This window comes from Nothoprocta perdicaria, unplaced genomic scaffold (genome assembly GCF_003342845.1).
Source record: "Nothoprocta perdicaria isolate Ctin4 unplaced genomic scaffold, notPer1 scaffold_50, whole genome shotgun sequence".
Taxonomy (NCBI): Eukaryota; Metazoa; Chordata; class Aves; order Tinamiformes; family Tinamidae; genus Nothoprocta; species Nothoprocta perdicaria.
In genome coordinates this window covers 4,243,196-4,262,964 of record NW_020455755.1, presented here as the reverse complement: position 1 = coordinate 4,262,964, position 19,769 = coordinate 4,243,196, and the positions used below count along the sequence as shown (strand labels likewise).

Sequence of the window (19,769 nt, the reverse complement as noted above, 5' to 3'; positions counted from 1 at the left end):
TAGGTCACTGCTTCACCAGAACCTTGTTTAAGGTACAGTTACTTTTACAACATCAGGTACTTAGGTATTTAAAAAACTTTACTGAAAAGCCAGCTGCTAGCAAAATACAAGGTTATCTAAAAGGTGGGTTTGATAAGTGTTGCCGTGGTGACAGCTGTAATTTTGAGGAGGAAAAAGATGGTCAAGGTTTTAATTCCCTTAGTGGTGTCCTTCAACAGATTCATTCTGCCAGAGTTGGCACTTGTTACCCATTAACAGTTATCCGTCTATACTTGCACTATTCAAATTACATTGCTTAGATTATGCATCCCCAAAGGAAACAGATTTACAGGGGTAAAGAAGTTACCTAAAGAAGAGCAGGGTTTGCCGAGAGTCTTGGACAGCATTGCCCTGAAATGACCACTTTTATTGCAGTACATAAAAAAAATGCTGAAGAGGGATAAAAGCTTGAGGAAAGTGTTTTAGAAAAAGCAACAGCTGTGGAAATTCCATTGAAGAAGGGATAAAGTAGGGAAATGCTCTAGGGAATCTGGCTGGGGGCTGAAGCCCTTGAAGATTTCAGTCAGGAAGGAGCCTAGGTTGGCTAACAAGAGGTTGTTTTCTCAAGGTGAAGCTTTAGCTTCAGAAGAACAAGATCTCATGTGTTACCAAGGGCTATGGGATCTCCTTGGCCCAATGTGCTGTTCACCACGTGCTTCGGCATCTAAAAATCATTTAAACAGAATTAGACTTTGACAGTACAAAAAAAAAAAATCTATGCCATCAACAGCAAATGAAACCACAAAACACAGAATGGGGAACTGGGACCATCTCTGCGCAGATGCTCTCAGCAGTGTGTTGCTTCTCAGCACGCTAACCCGCTCTGCACGCGCTGTCAGCCACAAGAACATCTGTCCCTTCCTCGCTTCAAAATCTTCTCTGCCTGACGATACCTTTTCTGTACTCTGGGCCAATTGTGAGTGGAAAATCTGGGGAGCAGGTGAGGTAGCTGGGATCCAGACATGGCTAAAATGCTTTCCCCATTCAAGGTTGTGGTAGGCTCGTCCTCTCGTCCGGCTGTTCCCAGGAGAACTGAGCAGAGCACCTTGTTGCAGCCACTTTAAGGGCTCTTCTTGAAGCAGTGTTTCTTCTAGCCCTCTGGTTACACCAACACAGCAGTGCCCCCGAAAAACGCCCGGGCAGCACAGGCACCGTAGGATAGAAAGCCCCTTTTCCCTGGACTACAACACTGCATTCCTGACACAGGCGCACAGCTTTGCAGCTAATCTTGCAAATAAAACAAGCGAGACCTGGGAGCTGAGGTTGCAGGCCAGTGGAGCAGGACACAGGTCCGTTCTTGGTCTCCTCAGGACCTTAGTGGTGTTTCACATTGCTGCCCTCTTGCACACAGAAGCAAACACAGGATAATGCTGGTTATGGATATGGGTACAGATGTATCTATAAATAGATATAAAAACATTCACTTGGTGTCTTCCTTTTCCTTTTATAAAATCCTTTTATAAATCCATAGTGATAACAGCTGTCACAAGCTCAGGGTATCAGAGAACATCTGAGGGCAAGAAGAGCTTCTCTGAAGGACGTTCTGTCTTCTCTGGGAATTCTGAGAATACAGTGCATGTGATCTGTGGTGTCTCCACCTCCCAAGTCCCAGTGTGATTCCACACCTGTGTCACTTTCCTGGATCATGTTTCCAGCTAGCAGCCCCTCCACTGTGGCTAGAGTCCACCAAGCTGCTCTGGGCTCTGGTTCCCGTTATGAGTAGGGCTATTTAGTGATTTCCTGGAAGTGGACCTGAGGAAACAAACAAAGATACAGTAAAGGCAAGCGGCTTATCTTCCTTTCAGGAGGCAGTGTGGGGAAGAGCTGCCCAGCCAGGCCACTCACCCCTGTCCACAAAGGTGGACTTCCCAGAAATGAAATTCCCATCTCCCTGGGCTCCTGCAGCTGTCCCAATTCCTTTTGCAGTCACTATGGACCAAGAATGGGAGGCCTTCTAGAGAGCCACGGTGATACAGCAGCTTCCCTCTCTGCCCAGCTAACTGCAGCAGTGATTAAGGAGGGAGCTAAAACTTGGCTAAACTCACTTGGAGGCATATAAATTCCTGCAGTGAACAGCCTTTGTGTGTCATTAGTTTATTGCGGTTCCCGTATCTCCAATTTCTATTAGTCATAACAATAAAGCTATTATGTTTATACACAAAACCTAAGTCCCACTTACTTGACTTCCTCATACTTTTTGCCTCGATAAAAGTTACTCTTTTTAATGAGGTACAGCAGCACCAGGTCACAGAAAAAAGCTCCCTGCAAAACAGTAGAGAGAACTTATCAGGAACACACCCAGTTAGTGGGGAACACTAACAAATACACAGATGGACACGACTGAGTAATGACAGTACTAGGAAATTCTTCTGGAAAAGGAATAACAGATTATCCCAGTTCATACTTGTAACACCCAACTAAGCACATTTCTGCAAGGAAGTCAATTAACTTACCGCTCCCATGAGAGCAAGCCCCGAACCAATATTGATAATGGTGGGAATGATGTTAAATTTACCTGCCTGAAAGAAAAAACAGGTCATGAAGTATTTAGTGGAAGAACAACCCCCAAACAAGTTTAAAGATAAGGAAGAGTTATGCAAGGGAAACTACTTGGGCCTGTAGGTGTTTTGTTAGCAAGAAGTGGCTGGAGAAAGGTCAGCGCTGACCTATCTTTGAGGCTAAAGGTCTGTGATTGTCTTGGATCCAGCTGCCTGTGGCTCTAGTTCTGACCTTGTGCCATTCCTGGATTATGCTTCTTTTTCTACAGAGAATATTCATGGAAAAGTCTCAGGAGCATCTTTACCTCTACGGGACTTTACGTGAGCCTAGTTTTAGGGATATGAGGTGCAAACCGCTGCTTTTTACCCCATCCACACTCTAGGTCATCTTCCTTATGTGCAATTAGCTCTGCATGAATGAATGGCAAGCGACCTTCCCTCTAACAAGCTGCCAGGCTCCAGGCTCCGAAATCTCCCGGCCTGCGAGCTCACCTTGCCGTTCACCATCACGTCAAAGCGGATTCCATAGGCTTTAATGAGCGTCCGGTAGTCGACTCCATTGGCATCCTGGTAGTACTTGGCAAACCTGGAATTCAACAATGTTGATTTAACTCCACAGTGCACATGAACACACTGATTTTGCTGCCCAGGTCAGACAAATCTGTCTCCTGTCAGAGGCAGCTTCAGCTTACAAGCTCGGTCCCAACATCAGCTCCCACAGGACCCCTCAGAGCTCTCCCTTCCTAAGAAGGTATCTCCCTTCTATCCTCAGCTCCGTTAGTCAGAAAACCACTCACATTGGGAGCTGTCTACATGTGGTTAGAGAGAGCTGCTTCTCTAGGCATTCCTTCCTCATTGCCATGGAAATCTCTGATAAACTGGAGATTTCCTGGCTGGGGCCTGTGGGTCATCCCTGCAATCACAGGCCGGGACTCAGGTAGGGGGAGCAGTGGGTAACACTGATTACAAGGGCACTGGCAGAAGTCACAACTGATCTGTTTTCAAGCTGGGATCTCAGAGCTGGCCATGAGCATCCACGTTCCCTCCCTCAGCTTGGCCAACGGCACTGCCTGGCAGCGCCCGCTGCTCCGCTGCCGAGCTCCCTCGCCCCGCAGCCCAACGGGCTCTGCCCAGCCGCACGTACCGCATCACGTTCTCCGCTTTGCCTACCTGAAGTTGTACCCAGAAGAGACGGATTTTTCTGCAAACTTGTTATCCAGTCGGCTAAAAGAATAGTGAGGATTACATTCAGAAGGGGCTTTATCAAGATCACAGTTCCATTCAATCTGAATTCCTATCACACCACCCTTAACAAAAGAGAGAGACAGTGTGAGTTTTTTAAGCTTAGTTCAATCAATCAGTCTTCAAAATTGTCTGATTCTCCGGTAAGTTTCCCCCAGGCACAAAACCTGACATTTGTGGTCACGGACACAAGCATGTACTTCTGCATCACCTAAGTCCATGCTTATAATACTAACCATATTATTCTACACTACTGCCCCCCTGGATTTGTCCATACTGATATCACAGGGAGTACAATACAGACTTCACATGGCCCCAAACTAGCTTAAAAGGAAGCAAAGTGACCTCACCCCAGGGCACTGATTTTATTCATCAGTTACAGACTTCCATGCAAGTCCTTCTTCTGTAAACAGACAGAGATGAGAAGCGCAGAGGGCAGCACAAAGCCCACACTCTTCTCAGCCCGCGCCTCCTGGGATGCCTCCCGTGGGCTCTGTTCCCCCACCTGCTACACGAGTGCATTGCAGCCCATTTGGCTCCGCAGCCCCAGGCCTCCGTGAGTAGCCCATGCAGAAACGTGTCCCTTTTCTTGGCGTGTCCCACAAAGGAAGCCTCAAGGGGCTTCTCTGAGCGGGAGGAGCCCCACTCACTTTCCAGAGTTATTTGCATCCAAACCCTTGTAGTCATGATAAATTAATTAAGCGGCAAACCCTGCTGGCAGAGCAATGTGGGACAGCCCTGAATAACAGATAAGTGACCTGACCACCTCTTCTGCAGAACCTGCAACATGGCTTCACCTGCACAACTGTTCCCATTCCCTGGGGTTGAAATAAATGGGATTCAGCCCGATTTTAAGAAACAGCATCTCTCAGCTGCTCCCTGAACCCAGATAGGTGGCAAATTCCCAAGCAATCAGTGGTTTTCCCTTGAGTTGCCCAGGTAACAGTACAGCCAGTTGGCAAAACACATGAGTCAGAGGGGTGCTCCCACCTCCAAGGCCATTTCCTGGAAGTTGCTCCCAGCCCATCTGACAATGCTTCCCAGGAGGAAGATGGGGCAGTAGGGATGCTCTTCGCTGTAGCGACAGCTTTTCAGGTAGGACTCATTGCTGGTTGCCAGCACGTTCATCCTGCAGGGGAGGAACAGAGAAAAGCACCTCATCTCCCTCCTTGCCACAGCTCTCAGAGGGCACCCTCACAGCTGCAGAGACAAGGACTCCTCCAACATCCCATGTGCTCAACAGCACAACAACAGGCAGGAGAAGGAGGCTGGAGCGAATGGAGGACATTGGCTCTGCAATGATGAGGACACAGGGACCTCTGAGCACCTGCACTTACTTGGAGAACTTAAACTTGGGGAAGCGGATTGAGTTCTTGATGTAGATGGTGAAGTTCTCTGCGCTGCCGAGAAGAGGTCTCCTGGAAAAGAATGACTCGTTATCTGTAGTATGTTGCTGCCTTGCCCAAGCGTTTAAGCTGGGATTTTCATTGCAGAAACACTTAAGTTGTATCCTGTGGTGCTTCTGTAGGGTGGACCCTCTGGTCAGAGCCAGACTGTGCATCTCCCCGGGGCAGTCTCAGCTACCCCCGCCTGCCAGCCGTGCCACTTGCAGCCTTGCCAGCGAGGTGGTAGCGAGGGAGGGGACAGAGAGCTGGACACGGTGCTGGGACAGCCGGACAGGCAAGCAGAGGGGAGCAGAGGCCCCGTCCTGCCAGGGGGCTGTGCGGAGCTCCCTGCTGCACTGGAGTAGCCAACATTCAAACAAGCATCCAAGCAGTGGGAACAAACAGCTCTGGAGGACATGCAAGCCAAAGCAAGGCAAGCTTAGAAACAGCACAGGATGGCCACATACTTGGGCTTGTATCTTTTCTCCACAGGGCACCAGGCCAATATCTCACAAGTCCCTCTGATGTTGTCCCTGTCTTTCAAACAACGGCCAGTCTTAACCCCTGCAGCACAGATATCACAGAAAAGGTCACCAAGAACAGCCATCTGCTCTGTCAGAAGGGCAAATGAAAGTCAGATGCTTTTCACTGTTTCACTGCCATATTAAGACCTCCCCTCCTTGTTGTGAAAGGGCTTCTCAAGTGGAACAACTGCTCTCTTGTTGCTTCTCCGAGCAGCCTGGAGTGCTTTGGCCCAGCACTGTGGCTTAGCAGAGCTGTAAACGAGGCAGCAGCCTCAATAAAAGACAACAAAGAAAAGAAAACCATGACTACGTTTTCCTGACTACTAGTCTGCGATTTTTGCTGCTGTATCCATGCTGATGTCTTTGAAGGAACCTGCCTCTGCCCTAACCAGTAGAGGAGGAAGGATCCTCTCCTTACCATTGCCAGCCACCACTGCTTCCCCTGCGGGGCAGTCCCCATCGGCGTAGCACAGGGCATCAGGAATGCTGTCACTCTGCAAAGCCAAGGGGGACAGAGGTGAGCTGGGTGACAGGACACTGCAGCCGGGAGGAGAACCCTGTAGGTCCTGCTGCAGCCCCTGGAGGGTTTATGCCCAAAGCAGCTGTGGAGGTTCCCTCAGGCAAGGGCTGCAGGAGCTGTGCAGCTGCCTGCTGAGCAAATGCAGCCACTAGAGGCCAGCCACGACCTGAGCAACAGGCTGTGCTCTCAGCCTCGGCCTCCCCTGGGCTGGTGGCAAGACAAATGAATTGGGGATACACAGCACTGCTCCCTGGATGGCCAGAATCATCCTCCCCCAGGCTGCAGCCATTCTGAAACAGGTAGCCACAGGGGACATTTGAACATACCCCTTTTGGAAAGGCCTCATGGCCTTGGCCTTGAAGTGATACACCGCCCCTGGTGCCCAGTGAAGCACAAGAGTTCAGGCCTTCCTCAGCAGGTGTCCTAGAAAGTCCCTTTTACGCTTAACTAGCCTCAGTCACCTCAAAGTTGTTCCCATGGCTTTTTCCACCCCTAAACAATCCCTCTTCTGCTTTCATCTCCACCGGGGCAGAGGTCCAACTCTTCACTGAAGTCAGCCAGACTCTGGTGTGACCAGCCCCTCTGGAGATGAAGACAGCTGAACTGTCCAGGTTTTCAGTGACCTGCCCCATTTCCCACATTGAGATGTACTGCAGAGAAAAAGCACCAGAATGAATTGCCTTTCATTCTCCCCATGTTCTCTACTTCTAGGGCTGTGGGGATCAAGGTGTTCAGTTCTTGCACCTACCTCAGGACACGTCGCTTGCTTCTGGTTTGGGGTCACGATCAGGTTTGTCATGACAAAGAAGACATTTTCACCCTAGAATAAACAAAGCAAGAGGGGGAGAATTAGAAAACCTATCAGACCGTTTTACCTGTTACAAGGAGGCCACAGTCCTCAGCTGAACAGTAACACTTCCTTCTCTCCTGGTGCTTTTCAGGCTGAAATAAAATAGCGCCTCTTCTTTGGGTGTTTGCTCGGGTGAGGCTGGATACTCACAGTGTCATACACGGCCGGGAAGCCCTGACACAGCAAAGTGCAGCAATCAGGTCAATCGCTCAAAAAAACAGCTAAGGGCTGACAACAAAAGGAGTTGTGTGTCCCAGGTTACGGTGCTCTCATCCACTAAATCATGCTGCTTCTCCAGTACAGATGTGAGCCTCCTGATACGCACCTGGCGAGTGTGATCAGGCAGCCTCGGCGTGAGCAGAAGGACATAGGGCTGCAGCAGGTCTCCGTGACACAGGCTCTGCTTCAACAACTGCATTAATTTGGAGAGCAAACTGTCTGCCAGGAGCACCGAGCTCTGTCTCACTGGCTGCCTGGCAACCCCTTGTCCTCCTTTGCCACGAGGACACGGCGACAGAGCAAGACCCCGTCCGCGGCAGGGCCCAGAGGCAGCCAGAGCAGCACTGCTGCGGGCCGGGGCCGCGCGGCCGGGCAGGGCTCGGGCACGTTTGCTGCAACACCACGGCTGTGTGATAAAACGGAGCAAAGCAGCTATAGCATGGGCTGTAGTAGAGGGAATACAGATCATTTTACCAAGCAACTGGGATGGCTGGCCAAGACACACAAGAGACACTTGACTGCAGTTTTGTCCCTAAAATCCTTATTTCTGGCAGGGTGCTGACCTGTTTCTGGGATTGTCCTGTCTTTGCATATTCATAATTCTACCTCATTCCTTCTGCAGCTTCAGCAAGAAGAGTTTCAGTAAGTGCTTACACAGTGTCCCGTCAATAACCAGCTGGCAAAGGTCCCCCCAGGAAAAAGCTGAAGGTGGCTGCAGAGGCCATGAGCAGGCAGTTTGCCACAGCATGGGGCAGAGAGGCTGGTTCTCTGTCTTTATTATTCAGAAGTGAGACAAATACAGAAATAAAGCATGTGCTTTTATCACCTCCTCTGCGCAGCACGCACACACAGAAAGGAAATCAGCAATAAACTCACTCACAGCACTTGGCTGCAGCTACAAAAGTGCTGGGGTTCCCAACATCAGTCACCAAAGGGACACACATAGTCGAGAGAGCCAGCCTAAAAGATGTGTCCGAGGTGCTGCTCACAGCATGAGCAGAAAAAAAGACCCAGCTCCATAAACACAACCAAACACGACCAGCTCCATAAACACAACCAACACAATGTGCAAGGCAGGGCCAGCCCGAGCATCTGAGTGAGCACTGGGCAATAAATGCACCCGATGAAGAGCAAACTGGATCCCAGGCATCACCCAGTCACTCTGTGTCATGACAGAAGGCTCAGAGTGTTTGGAGGTTTCTACCAAACTGCCAAGGAACGAATGAAGCTCAGTCCAAAGAAGCAATGAGTGAAGGATTCATCTGGTGGATCCCTGCTCTGCATTCTGCTTAACCCCAAAATGCCACAAGTTCATCCTGTCCAAGGGTATTTTCAGCTCACAGTGGTAAAGTTCAGTAGATTGTGTGTCTACTGTTCAATCTGGGGCAAGGTCTGAAAAAACAAACAAAAAAACCCTTCTTTCCACAGAGCCCTGCTTGTTTCACACAAACATCAGGGATCTTCACTTAGCTTTTGCAAGAGCAGAGCTCTGTGCTCTCGTGCTTGGCTGCTTCTCTTCCACCTCCCTGCTGTGATGTGCAGGGGGATCATTTGCCCCCCCATGCCAGTAGTGCTGCAGGAGGCAGGAATCAGCCCCAGCAGGAGGGAGGCTGTGACCCGCTAAGCCAGGAGCTGCCGCCCCTCCACCCAGCCCTCACTGCCTCCTGCTCCGCTCCCCAGGTCTCTCCAGGGCTCGCCAGCCACCCAGCCTGGGCAGCTCAGAGTCCTCCCTCCTAAGTAAAATAAGAGATTGTGCTGCATTTGCCAGATGCCAGTGGCTTAATGCACTGAGAGCAGACACTCAAGCACTCCTAAAAAGCCGCCATACGGGGTGGATCTGATGGCTGAGGCGAGACAGCAGCCCAGCCGCAAACAGCCCTTGGAGAAAGGGGCTCAGGGGATGTCCGCATTCACATCTGCAACCCACAGAGCTTGTGCTCTATCGTGCTCTAAGAGAGCCCAAGGTCTAACCCCGCAGTGGTTATGGAGTTGAGGTTGCAGGGCAGACTGCAGCAATGCTGGATCCAATATTGCTGTCTGATTGCCACAACACATTCTGATTTATGCAGCTATTGTGGAAGAATGATGCTGTAGCCGAGGGCTGCTTTACTGAGCGTGCCAGCTCAGAGGGTGAGCTGGCTACCTTTATTTAGTGCCTCACACTAGGAGGGCTCCCAAAAAACCAATACACGGTAACAGGATCACTGCTGGAATCACAGGGGAAATGTCAGACAAGTTACAACACTGGCCAACCTCTCCATTTCATCTATGGGTGTGCACAGCAGCCACCTGCTTCCTCCGGGCTTCCATGCACCCCGAACAAGAGCGCATCGGGCACCTCAAGCACACTGCCTGGTGCTCCTGCTGCCTGGCAAGCTCTGGAGTGAGGTCTAGAGTCTGCAGGGAGACTTTGTGCTAAAACTGGTGGAGAAGCAGAGCACAGGTCCACAGATCTGAGCAAACCTAGGCAGCAGCAGCAGGAGAATGAAGTCTTATCCACAGAGTAGTTCACTCAATTTATAGTCCTCTGTCCACTGTCAGTGTCACACACTTCCATGCACGTGTGATGGATACTGGTAAGGAAAGCACACAGCCCATGGCCAGAACAGCTGAGCAATTCCCACCACAGAGCCCAGCTGCATCTGCTGGCATCTTTTCTGCGTGAGCAGCAGCCATGCATCTCACTGAGCAAGGCAAGGAAGCAGCAAGGCAAGCCTAGGCAGACACCAGCTCACATCTTTCAAATTGCACCACATCTCCTTTCCATCTCCTGCCTCCTCTGGGCTCCCCTGCCTGGGCCTGCTCTGGTCCAGCAAGGCAGGGGAGCAGCAGCTTCGCTCAGCCAAGCAGTCCCAGGCAGATCCATGGGACATCCCACTGAAATCCATGGGGCTTCGGCTGAAAGAGTGTCAAGAGTCTCTGAGAGAGACAAGGCTGCTTTGACATCTGCTGGAAAGACCTAAGGGAGACACAGAACTGCTCCCTTTTAGCCCATCTCTGCTTCTTCCCAGGAAAGGTCTGCGCAAGCCCCCTCAGCACAACCAACAGCAACCAGGCCGGAACATCTTTCCAGCTGAAGAGCAGAGCTGAGAGCGCCAGGGTGGTGCTAACCTGTGGAGGGATGACGTAGTCCGCCACGTCCCACAGCCTCTCCCCCAGCTCCGAGGTGTTGGTGAAGGCGACCCCTTTCAGCTTGGTGATGACAGAGCTCTGCAGGGACGTGTCTGTGTCCTGATAGCCTTTCTTGACAACAAAAACCCACCTGCAAGGAACACAGCAGGCAGCAGCATTAGCAGGTGGGGACAACTTAGCCAGAAGATTTACACCAAGGCCAAACACCATTCAAGAGCAAAGCCAAATACCCCGGTGACACCAAGCCCCCTGCAACTGCTACTCCAGATTTAGCATGAACTTTGACATGCACTTATCTATAGCACAGGAGGAAAAGTTAGGACCAAGCCCACACATGCAGGGAAGGGTGAAATAACTGGTCACTGGGTATAACACTAAGATTCGTGCTCCCTGTCCTGTGCTCTACCCTCTCCCAGATGGGTAATAAAACAAGCTTTTTCAAGTTGCAGAAGAGAGCTGGTGTGGTTGCACAAATAAATGACTCTCAATTTAGAGCCTGCCATTAAGCTGCCAGTCCAGCAACAGATTGTGACAGGGCAGACGCAACTGCAGAAGGCAAAATTAATATGAGGAATAGAAATCTCTGCAGAATGTTCTCAGCCAGATGCAGAACCTTCTGTAAACAAGTGCCATGGTAACAACATGATTTCACCCTGGCCTCTATGCTGTGGCCTATGGCAGGGCTTCTCCCCAGTACACCTGGAAAAGCTGCTGTCTCCTCATGAATGGTCATGGGGAAAGCTTCTCTTGCTTCTTACCACTAGAAATAGCAAGAACTCAAGGGGAAGGCACGGGGCAAAGAGGCCTCCAAACTGAATGACGCGCCTGCCGTTCCACACAGCACTGCCAGAGGCACTTACCAGGTCAAGAAACCAGTCAAGACCCTTGGAAGAGCTCAGAGGACCATGGCAGGTTGGCTGTGCACATGTCCCTGCACTGGCCTGGCGCATGCTACTGCTTGCACAAAGCCAAAGCGACCCTCTCTAGTGCTGAGCAGCACTCATGGGTGCCGCCCTTCACCCACCTCTTGCTGATAAACCCAAATAACCTTTTCCACCCTTGTGGAGTCTCCTTCTTTCGTTTGTTTGTTTGTTTTCCCCAAGAACACTATTCTTCTCCCCAGGAAGACTTCAAGGCAGATCCCCAACTCCTCTGAGTGAATATGAAAGGAAATGGTAGCCAGGGCCAAGAAACAACTTGGCTGCTCATTGCAACTCCATGGCCATCCTCCGAATAGATACTTGTACATAATTAAGCAACGGTAACCACCTCTGTGACTAAGGTCTAGCCCCTCTATGGCCAGGCTTACCACAGACACCACGCTTACCATTGCCAACCTCTGGCACCATCGATGGTGCCAAAGGTTGGCAGAGGGCACTACATGCCCAGGAGAGGAAACAGCTGACGTGGCCCAGGCAGCCCCTGAAGAGCCAAGGTCACTGGTCGTTACAGTCTTCCTGTGCAGAAGATGTGTCCTCATCTGCAGGATTCCTCCTTCCGCAGCTGATAACATGCCAGACTGCTGAGACTCTATCTCTGCCCAGCTAAACAAGTAGCCTCTGGAATGTTATCCCTTTCTATAAATACATCCAGTAGGCATAAATGACTCTACTATATTTAATCACTGAAGCCAGAAGGTGAGAGAAAAGAGATTCAAAAGCACAGACAGTGAGGGGTTTGATTTACAAATTACCTCCTGAAAAGCCTCTGAAACTCAGGAAGCAATGACACAGATATCACCCCGGTTGGATAATGCCAGGTCTGAGCCTGCAAGGGCTGTTGCCGTGTTTGCTACAGTCAGGGCAGTCAGTCTCCTGCAGAACCAGGCTTTTCCTGAGCTACCTCCACATCAGTCAGCCTCGCTCTGAAATAAATGCAAGGCAGCTGATGTTCATGCTGCCTCATCCTGCATATTCCCAGCTGCTGCAGCCCATTCCAGCAAAGGAATTAGCCACTTTGTTCTTGTTCCCTCCTGTATAGATTTGAGCAAATCTATACAAATCCTGTATAGATTTGAGCATGTCATACAGTCGTGGAGACAAGCCGAGCTTGCCTCAAGGCTCAGCAGCCATAGCCAGAAATGCTGCTGTTTCTAAGGAGTCAGGTATTAAGGTTTGGCATCACTCCCACAGAATACAGAAATAAAAATCTAAATAATTCATCGCAAAGCCATAGTGCTGTTTGATCTATTTTTAACCCCAGCCTAACCTAATCTGAAAGGCAGAGATGAATCTAACAATCCCTGGGCAGGTGAAGAGTCAGACAGAGAGATGTCAGACATGACAAAATTCTGACTTTATAAACAAGCACAAGCATCAGCATTAAAATTGTAAGCCCCAGCAAGCTGTCACTATATGCAAAGTATCTGACATTAGTCCTGATCACAGCACAGCAGGCAAACGTAGACACAGCAGGATAGTAAATGTACAGTGATTCTTACCCCACCAGGTAAGCCAGGATGGAGAGCTGCACAATTCGGTAGAGAATCCCCACCTTCTTGTTCTTTGCAATGACGTATTTCTCCGTTTTATAATCAAAAAGTGAGAGAAATAAACCCTTCCAAGCCACCTGCCCCATTCTCCCTGCTCACTCTTCACGCCAGGCTGGAGCAGCAGCGTTTTCAGCTTGCATTAGCCACACGTGCTCTGCACAGAAACCTGAACCACCAACCCCTTCAGAGCAGAGGGCCGCTGATCTCCTCCCTCCTGTCAGCTGCTCCCAGCAGTGCTTGCAGGTTGGAAACCAACAGCTGCGGTAATGAGATAGTCCTAGCTGCTTTGCAGCTAATTCATCCTCCAGGGAAATCCTGCCTTGGTTTTGCTCGCATGCTTTTTTCTTTATCTCCATTCACAAAATATTTATAACAAAAGCTATGTTACAGCATGCAAGGTCACAGAGCTATAGTATGTCACCATTGAAGCCTTTCTTCAGTTTGTATTATGGTAAATCACTGTTTATATTTAAATTTCTTAGGTGTATAAATGAGGAAAGAAAATTTGCCTCCTTCCAAGTTATCTAAAATATTTTCCTGCCTACTACATTTTCCCAGCACAAAACTAACAATTTCAGAAACTATTAAGTAAGTTCTGCACGTGGTTAAGGGATCAGTCTCCCTCATATCTCATCAAAACACACAGTGAGCACAGAGCCAGGTGCATTCTGATGCAGAACATAAGATCTGATGAAATACCATAGGGAGTGGAACAGATTTACCCCTCACTGAGTGAGGAGCTGTTTACCCCGACAGTGCTGCAAGACACGACTCCTAGCCCAACCTAGACATCTCCATGTACAAGGAAATGAAACAATCATTAGATCATTATTTAAATTGGGATGGATGACTAGACTGTCTCCTGGCTAAGGAGGGATCCTTATGAACTCTGAGGAGGGAAATGGGCTATGCCTGGATCTTCCAGCAGCAGCCTGGCTCCCAGCTACACTGCTGTGCCAGGAAAGGGTCCAGGGGAAGCTGGGGCTGGAGCATTTCCCATTTGTGGACACCAACAGAGACATCTCTCAGGAGCAGTTTGAGGATGGGGCTATCCAAGGGACTGAATCTATCAGAGAGCACCCATCAGAGATACAAGGCGTTGTCCTGGGCATAAATTACAGGGTTTGCTGTGTTCCCACACGAGCACCTAACTGGTCATGCCTGAACACTGGGCTGGGCATAAATGGTGGGTTTGGGTAGCAGGGAGGACCTGTCAGGGGAGGGAGAGGTCATGAACTGCCCTGGGCCTCCCACAGCAGGTCCAGCCAGCACCAAAACTGGTGGAACAGTCACCAGGCACCAAAACTGCAGCTGGAAGAGCATCTGGCACCTCTGCACAGCCAGGTGCCAAAAAGGGCAGCAGGCAGGTGGGAGGGGACACCCTCGAGGACATGGCTAGAGACAGGATCTTGCGAGAGCTGCTCAGTGCCAGAGCACGGGCACACGTCAGAGTGCTGCAGCCCCTGGGCAGCCCACAACAGTGCAGGGAGAAGCAACGAGAAACGGAGGAAAACCAGGAAAGAGCAGGAAGGAAAAGCATAAAGAAACTGTTAGACACACATCCGCAGCCTTCTGCATCACCCAGCACCTCCTTGCAGGAACCGGGACGGACCGAGCATAACTCACAGCAAAAATTCAGTAAATAGAAGCTACAAAGGAAGAAGTGTTTAACCTCTTTTAAGCCTGGTGAACGGAGAGGAACTGTGTTTACTTGCTTTTTTTTTTTCTGATTATTTTTGTTTTCTTTTTCTCAATAAATGAATCAATGATTGGAAGTTTGTGTTAACTGACCACATATTAAATTAGGTGCAAATTCCCCACTGTTTTGCCTGCAATGGGAGTGCATGAAGACAGGAGCCTGGGCTAGGTCAGGAGCAAGAGAGCACCTGGACCTGGGCACACACAGCTGGCAACTGGAACGTGCACTTGAACACGGGCCAGAAGAGTGGGTCACAAGCACCTTGTGAACACGCAGAACAAAACCATGTTATCCAGGCTGCAAGCAGCGCAGTGAGTGGTTATTCACTCCAGCACAGGTACCTGCTCCCTGTGGAAACTCTAGAATTCTGTTCCTAGAAGGAATCATTTCCCAGGATTTCAGGTTTTGTAAAAATTTTATCCTCCATCCTCCTTAAATTCCATACACCACATTGGTCAGATTTTTGAAGGAGTGTGAAAGAGAAGCTTGCTGCAAATCACAAGATAATCACTGACAGTTTAAGAGAACTGAACATTATCCTCAAATATCCCTCATTTTGTCTCTTATCTTGCCACCACCCTTAGAGCTTCTGTCTACAAAGTGAAAGAAGCTGCATAACCTTTCTGCAGCAGCTCAGAACTAGAACAGAAATCTGCTGGTGCCCTCCTTTTAACCCCAAGGCTGCAGCGCTCGCTCCAGCCCTGCACCATGCAACTCCCTCAGCGCATGGATGTGTAACGAGGAGGTCCCGAGGACACGTGGGCAGCCCAGGGATGCCTGTCAGGGATCCAGCCCAGCTCGCACCACCGTGATGGCAGCCTCCGAGCTCTGCTGGCATCACGGTGAGAGAAGCCCCAAGAAGGCCCCCAAGTGTCCCCAGAGGAGGCCAGGGTCCCCTGCTCTGGCACCCACCTGGCTTCGTTGCCACCCACGGCCGTCTCTTGGGGCTGAGATATCTGCGAGGTCACCCTGGCCCCTCTGGCTCAGGGTTAACTCCGACCCAGCTCACAAGCTCCGAGCTGCCCTGCAGGCTCAGGGCAGGCAGAGGGCTCATCTTCTCCCACTCTCTTCAAGCCTCCTTTTTCTATCTACACGCCCCACGCTGCAACCTGTCTTTATCTCATGCTGCCAATCTCACATTTTTTTCCTGCTCCCAAGCTCCCCCTACAGCCTCTTGCTTACTCAAGCAACTGTAAAGACCAAGACTTAGAACTGCCCCTTCCTCCAGCAGTATTAGCCCTCGGAATCCACCCCTCCTTACTAGATGCCCACACACCAGACTGCGTGTGTGCCCTGTATTTGTGCCCCAAGCACAAATAGAAACTTTTACATTTAATAACAAGAGAAAGTAAAAGCCTCCATGAAAGCACACATTAGTGCAGATCAAGGAGACCTTGATAGCCAGTAGGACCAAAGCAAGTAAGAACTGCAGGCCCAGACTGTCTTTGCTAGCCACTGCCCAGATGCACGCAGTGCAGTTCTGGGAGCACAGAGAGCTGCCCAGTTCTTGGGCTGCTCAGCTGGGCCAAGACAGGAGCATCCTAAGGGAGTCACCAGACTTATCCCCTCTCAGTTTGTTCCTAGGTGAGAGATTTGTGCAAGTACAGGCTGCTAGGTGAGAGCCAAATGTTGGCTATGAGCAGGGGCCTGGTCCCACTGGGACACCATCTGCTTCCCTGCCCCGACAGAATCGCTCAAGGAACTATTCTAACGAGTGTGTTGCTCTCTGGCCTGGTTTTGCTTAATGGCACAAACCTAGGTCTGCTAAGACTTTCTGCAATTATTTTCCAGGGTAATTTAATGTGATGAACAATTTACACAGGAAAAAAAGGTCTTCCTCAGCATGGGAAGTGTTCCTGTTACAGATTGACCTGCAGATGCCAGTGAGATTTGAATACTAATTAAAAAATAAATAAATAAATAAATAAAGCAGAACTTTTCTTGCTTGAAAGCTTACTTTTCTTGCTTTTTAAGCCCATCAAGTAAAAACATAGCTGCTGTAACAGTTTTTAAATAGAATCTTCTTGTTTCTGTCAAATGTACCCCCAAAATCCTCAATGTTGCCCTACACATACACACAATATTTTGATATGTAGAAGGCACACAAAGTCATGCTGTAAGTGACCTTGCCAAATATTCCCCTGAATATCTCCTGAGCAGGAGGAGGGTGAGGGAGGAATGATCTAGAGATCCTCCAAACCCACCTGGATGCCACCCTGTGCCCGGTGCTCTAGGTGTCCCTGCTTGAGCAGGGGGTTGAACTAGATCATCTCTAGAGATCCCTTCCAACCTCAGTCATCCTGTGATTCTGTGTGATTCTGTTCAATCAGCCAGACCAGGATGATGTGGTGTCATCACTAACCAGAGCTTTACCCACTCCTCTCCTCCAGCCCAAGAAGTGCTTGAGCAAAAGTACTAAAGAGAGGGAAGAAAAATCCAGCACATTTAATGAAATTGATCCATCATGCCCTGTTTGGTAAGAGAGCTGGTACTAAGTCAGATGAGAGAAGTGGAATACAAATGCACATAAAAACATCATTGGGAAATTGCGTGCAATAAGAGATGGAACAACAGCTTCATGTAGTGCTGTATTGCAATGTTTTCGCCTTCAAAAGTCTGCCAATAAAAGCATCAGTAGGGAATAAGAGGGAAATATTAAATGAAAGGCCTGAAAGCCAAACATTTTTAATAAAATGGATGTTCACATTAAGTCATTTAAGTCATTAACTAATGACTTAAAAGGCAAAGATCCACTCTTGAGTATGCTTGGCAGATCACTTCCATTAGCACATTAATGCTTCCTTGTCAATATTCATTGCTCCTGGCCTGGAGGAACGCACAACTGCTCCTGGCTTGATAGCTCCACTAGTGGCTGCTGCCTTACTACAAGCGCTGAGGAGACACCCTCAACCCCTTCTGCCAATGACAAACTTCATCATGCAAACACATAGAAAATGCAGACTGAGGCTTTTGCCCTTTCCTCCCTAGAATTACCCCCCAAAGTGTAACTCTGGTCATCAGAAAACCTGAAGAGGACATAGAGCTGGCCCACAAAGAAAAGGTTTCCATTAGCAACACTCTTCATCAACCTGCTTTGCACATGACCTTGCCTTAGCTATAGAGGCTGCTACAGCCCCAAGGCAGTCACATGTTACCAAAAGCAAGAGGCTTGTGTGTCCCAAGCATGCCCAGAGAAAAACTCTGAGCTTTGGTGCACAGTGGAGTATAGAGGCAGTAGAGCCATTTTAGACAAGCTGGCAGCGTTAGGGGCAGTCTACTTGCAGCCTCACAGCTCATTCTGGCTCATTTACTCCTTTATAAGAAGAGACAGGAAGGAAATTTCTCTTTTGAGCTCTAATTTCATTAGCCTCCAAATAAAACTTCCCCAGTAGGCTCTGCAGGCTGGCAGAGCACTTCATTGTTCTAATGTGATGCTCTAACGTCAGCACCCAGCAAGGAACGGCTCTTCCCAATAAGCTTCCCTATAAGGCAGAGATCCACTCGACTTGCTCTTGCTAACCCGCAGGCCAGCCGCACTCACTCCCTCAGTTCAATGCCCAAGCGGGTCTGCTTCTGAACGCGCGCTGAAGGAGCTACGACTCAGGCCTTGGGAACAGTCACAGAACAGACATAAGCAGCTCTTATCACTCCTGATGAAAAAAGCATTGAAAAACAAATTCTGTCCTCCCCTTCAGGGATGTAATTAACAGCCTGTCTTAGCTGTATCAGCTCTCATTCAGTCACCACCCACCACCAAACTTTCACTCCTTGGCCAACTCACGAGGAGAAAAATAGCCACATGGCCAAGCTCGCCTGGCAGAAGCTAATATACAAAATGGGAACAATCTGGAGCCAGGTGTGAACTCAGACTTCCAGTGGCTGCAGTGAGGGGTGGGATCATCAATAGCACCCATCAAGGGCAGAGAAAAAATATGTTCTTGCACTCCTGGGCTCACTACCACCTTTGAAAGTCCCCTCTCCTTGGCACTCGGATCCCAAACAGCTTGATAATATGTAACCCTGGCTGAGGTCAGGAATTCAACATCTTTGAAAAAGTATTTGCAAGTCCCACGCCATTCAGGGAGGTGGCACTTACCTGCCACTGTCAGAGCGCAGTGGAGTCAGAGCCATAGAGCAAGGCCACAAATGTTGGCAAGGTTTCTGTACAGAGGAATGGATTTGAAATGCTGATTGCAAGTAAATTTAGAAGCACAAAAAGCATGGCTTTCATGGAAACAACATTAAAAAAAATCAGCTGTGGTATGGATCAATGAAAAATGTTGGCAGTTCTGACTATTCTCTTAAGTGCCATCCAATTACTGAAAATGTGTTTAGCATCCACTATAGTAATTGTGAAGAATTAAATGATCAGATGGCACCCACTGAAAATTACAACTCACTGAATCCTATAATGCATTTAAGAAAAAAATATCTAAAAAGGAAAATGGCACTGCAGGACCTGATCTCTTTGACAGCCATAAGGGACATCAGAAGGGATCCAAGTAATCACGGATATTTAATTCAGAGAAGAAACTAGAAAACAAAAAGAGGGAGTATAACAAGATTGTCAAAAGGAGCTGGGCTCATAAAGCTTTGAGAAAACCTACCTTGCGACTCATCCATCTCAGCACAGACTTCTACAAATAACATTTATTCTTTTAGGAAAGTAACTAAGAAACTACCTACAGCTTTTTTGCTTTGGTTGCTCTTACTTTTGCCCTAAGTAGGCAGGTTGGGGCACACTGCAACGTCTGCCTGTTTTTCAGTCAAATTTAAACCTAAGACATACCCATGGTTCTACTACCTGCAGAATGCATCGTAAAGGTATCTGCATTACTGCCTTAAAGAAAATGTATTAGTAGCTGCACAGCCAGGTACTAAACAGGAATTTCGCATGGGAACTTTGATGCAGGTCACAAAGCACTTGTTAACTTTAGTTAACTTCAGGCAATATCAATTAAGCCAAGGGATACAGGGAACCATTTTGCTTTCTGTAGGTCTGAATTAAAGTTCTTGTTCATTCTACAGGTATGTAAACACATTAGGTTTGTGAGCCAGGCACAACCGAAATAAAGCAACTACACAATTAAGGACACCAAAACCAGAGAGAGGAAAATCACAAAAAAAAAAAAAAAAAAAAAAAATAGAGAGAGGAAAACTCTGGAAAAAC

General features: G+C 48.8%; 1 protein-coding gene across 1 annotated transcript; it reads right to left on the bottom strand.

Annotated features, from left to right (window-relative positions):
* Nucleotides 1–1,326: 1,326 nt before the first annotated feature.
* On the bottom strand, nucleotides 1,327–13,029 carry P2RX5 (purinergic receptor P2X 5). The gene is made up of 12 exons (XM_026047899.1): nucleotides 12,850–13,029; nucleotides 10,389–10,539; nucleotides 6,957–7,028; nucleotides 6,107–6,182; nucleotides 5,632–5,728; nucleotides 5,117–5,197; nucleotides 4,770–4,908; nucleotides 3,708–3,844; nucleotides 3,030–3,123; nucleotides 2,493–2,558; nucleotides 2,219–2,301; nucleotides 1,327–1,791 (listed from the first exon to the last, which is right to left on the bottom strand). Exons 1-12 carry the CDS (start codon nucleotides 12,984–12,986, stop codon nucleotides 1,716–1,718), a joined length of 1,209 nt encoding a protein of 402 aa, XP_025903684.1. The 5' UTR covers nucleotides 12,987–13,029; the 3' UTR covers nucleotides 1,327–1,715.
* Between the last annotated feature and the right edge of the window lie 6,740 nt (nucleotides 13,030–19,769).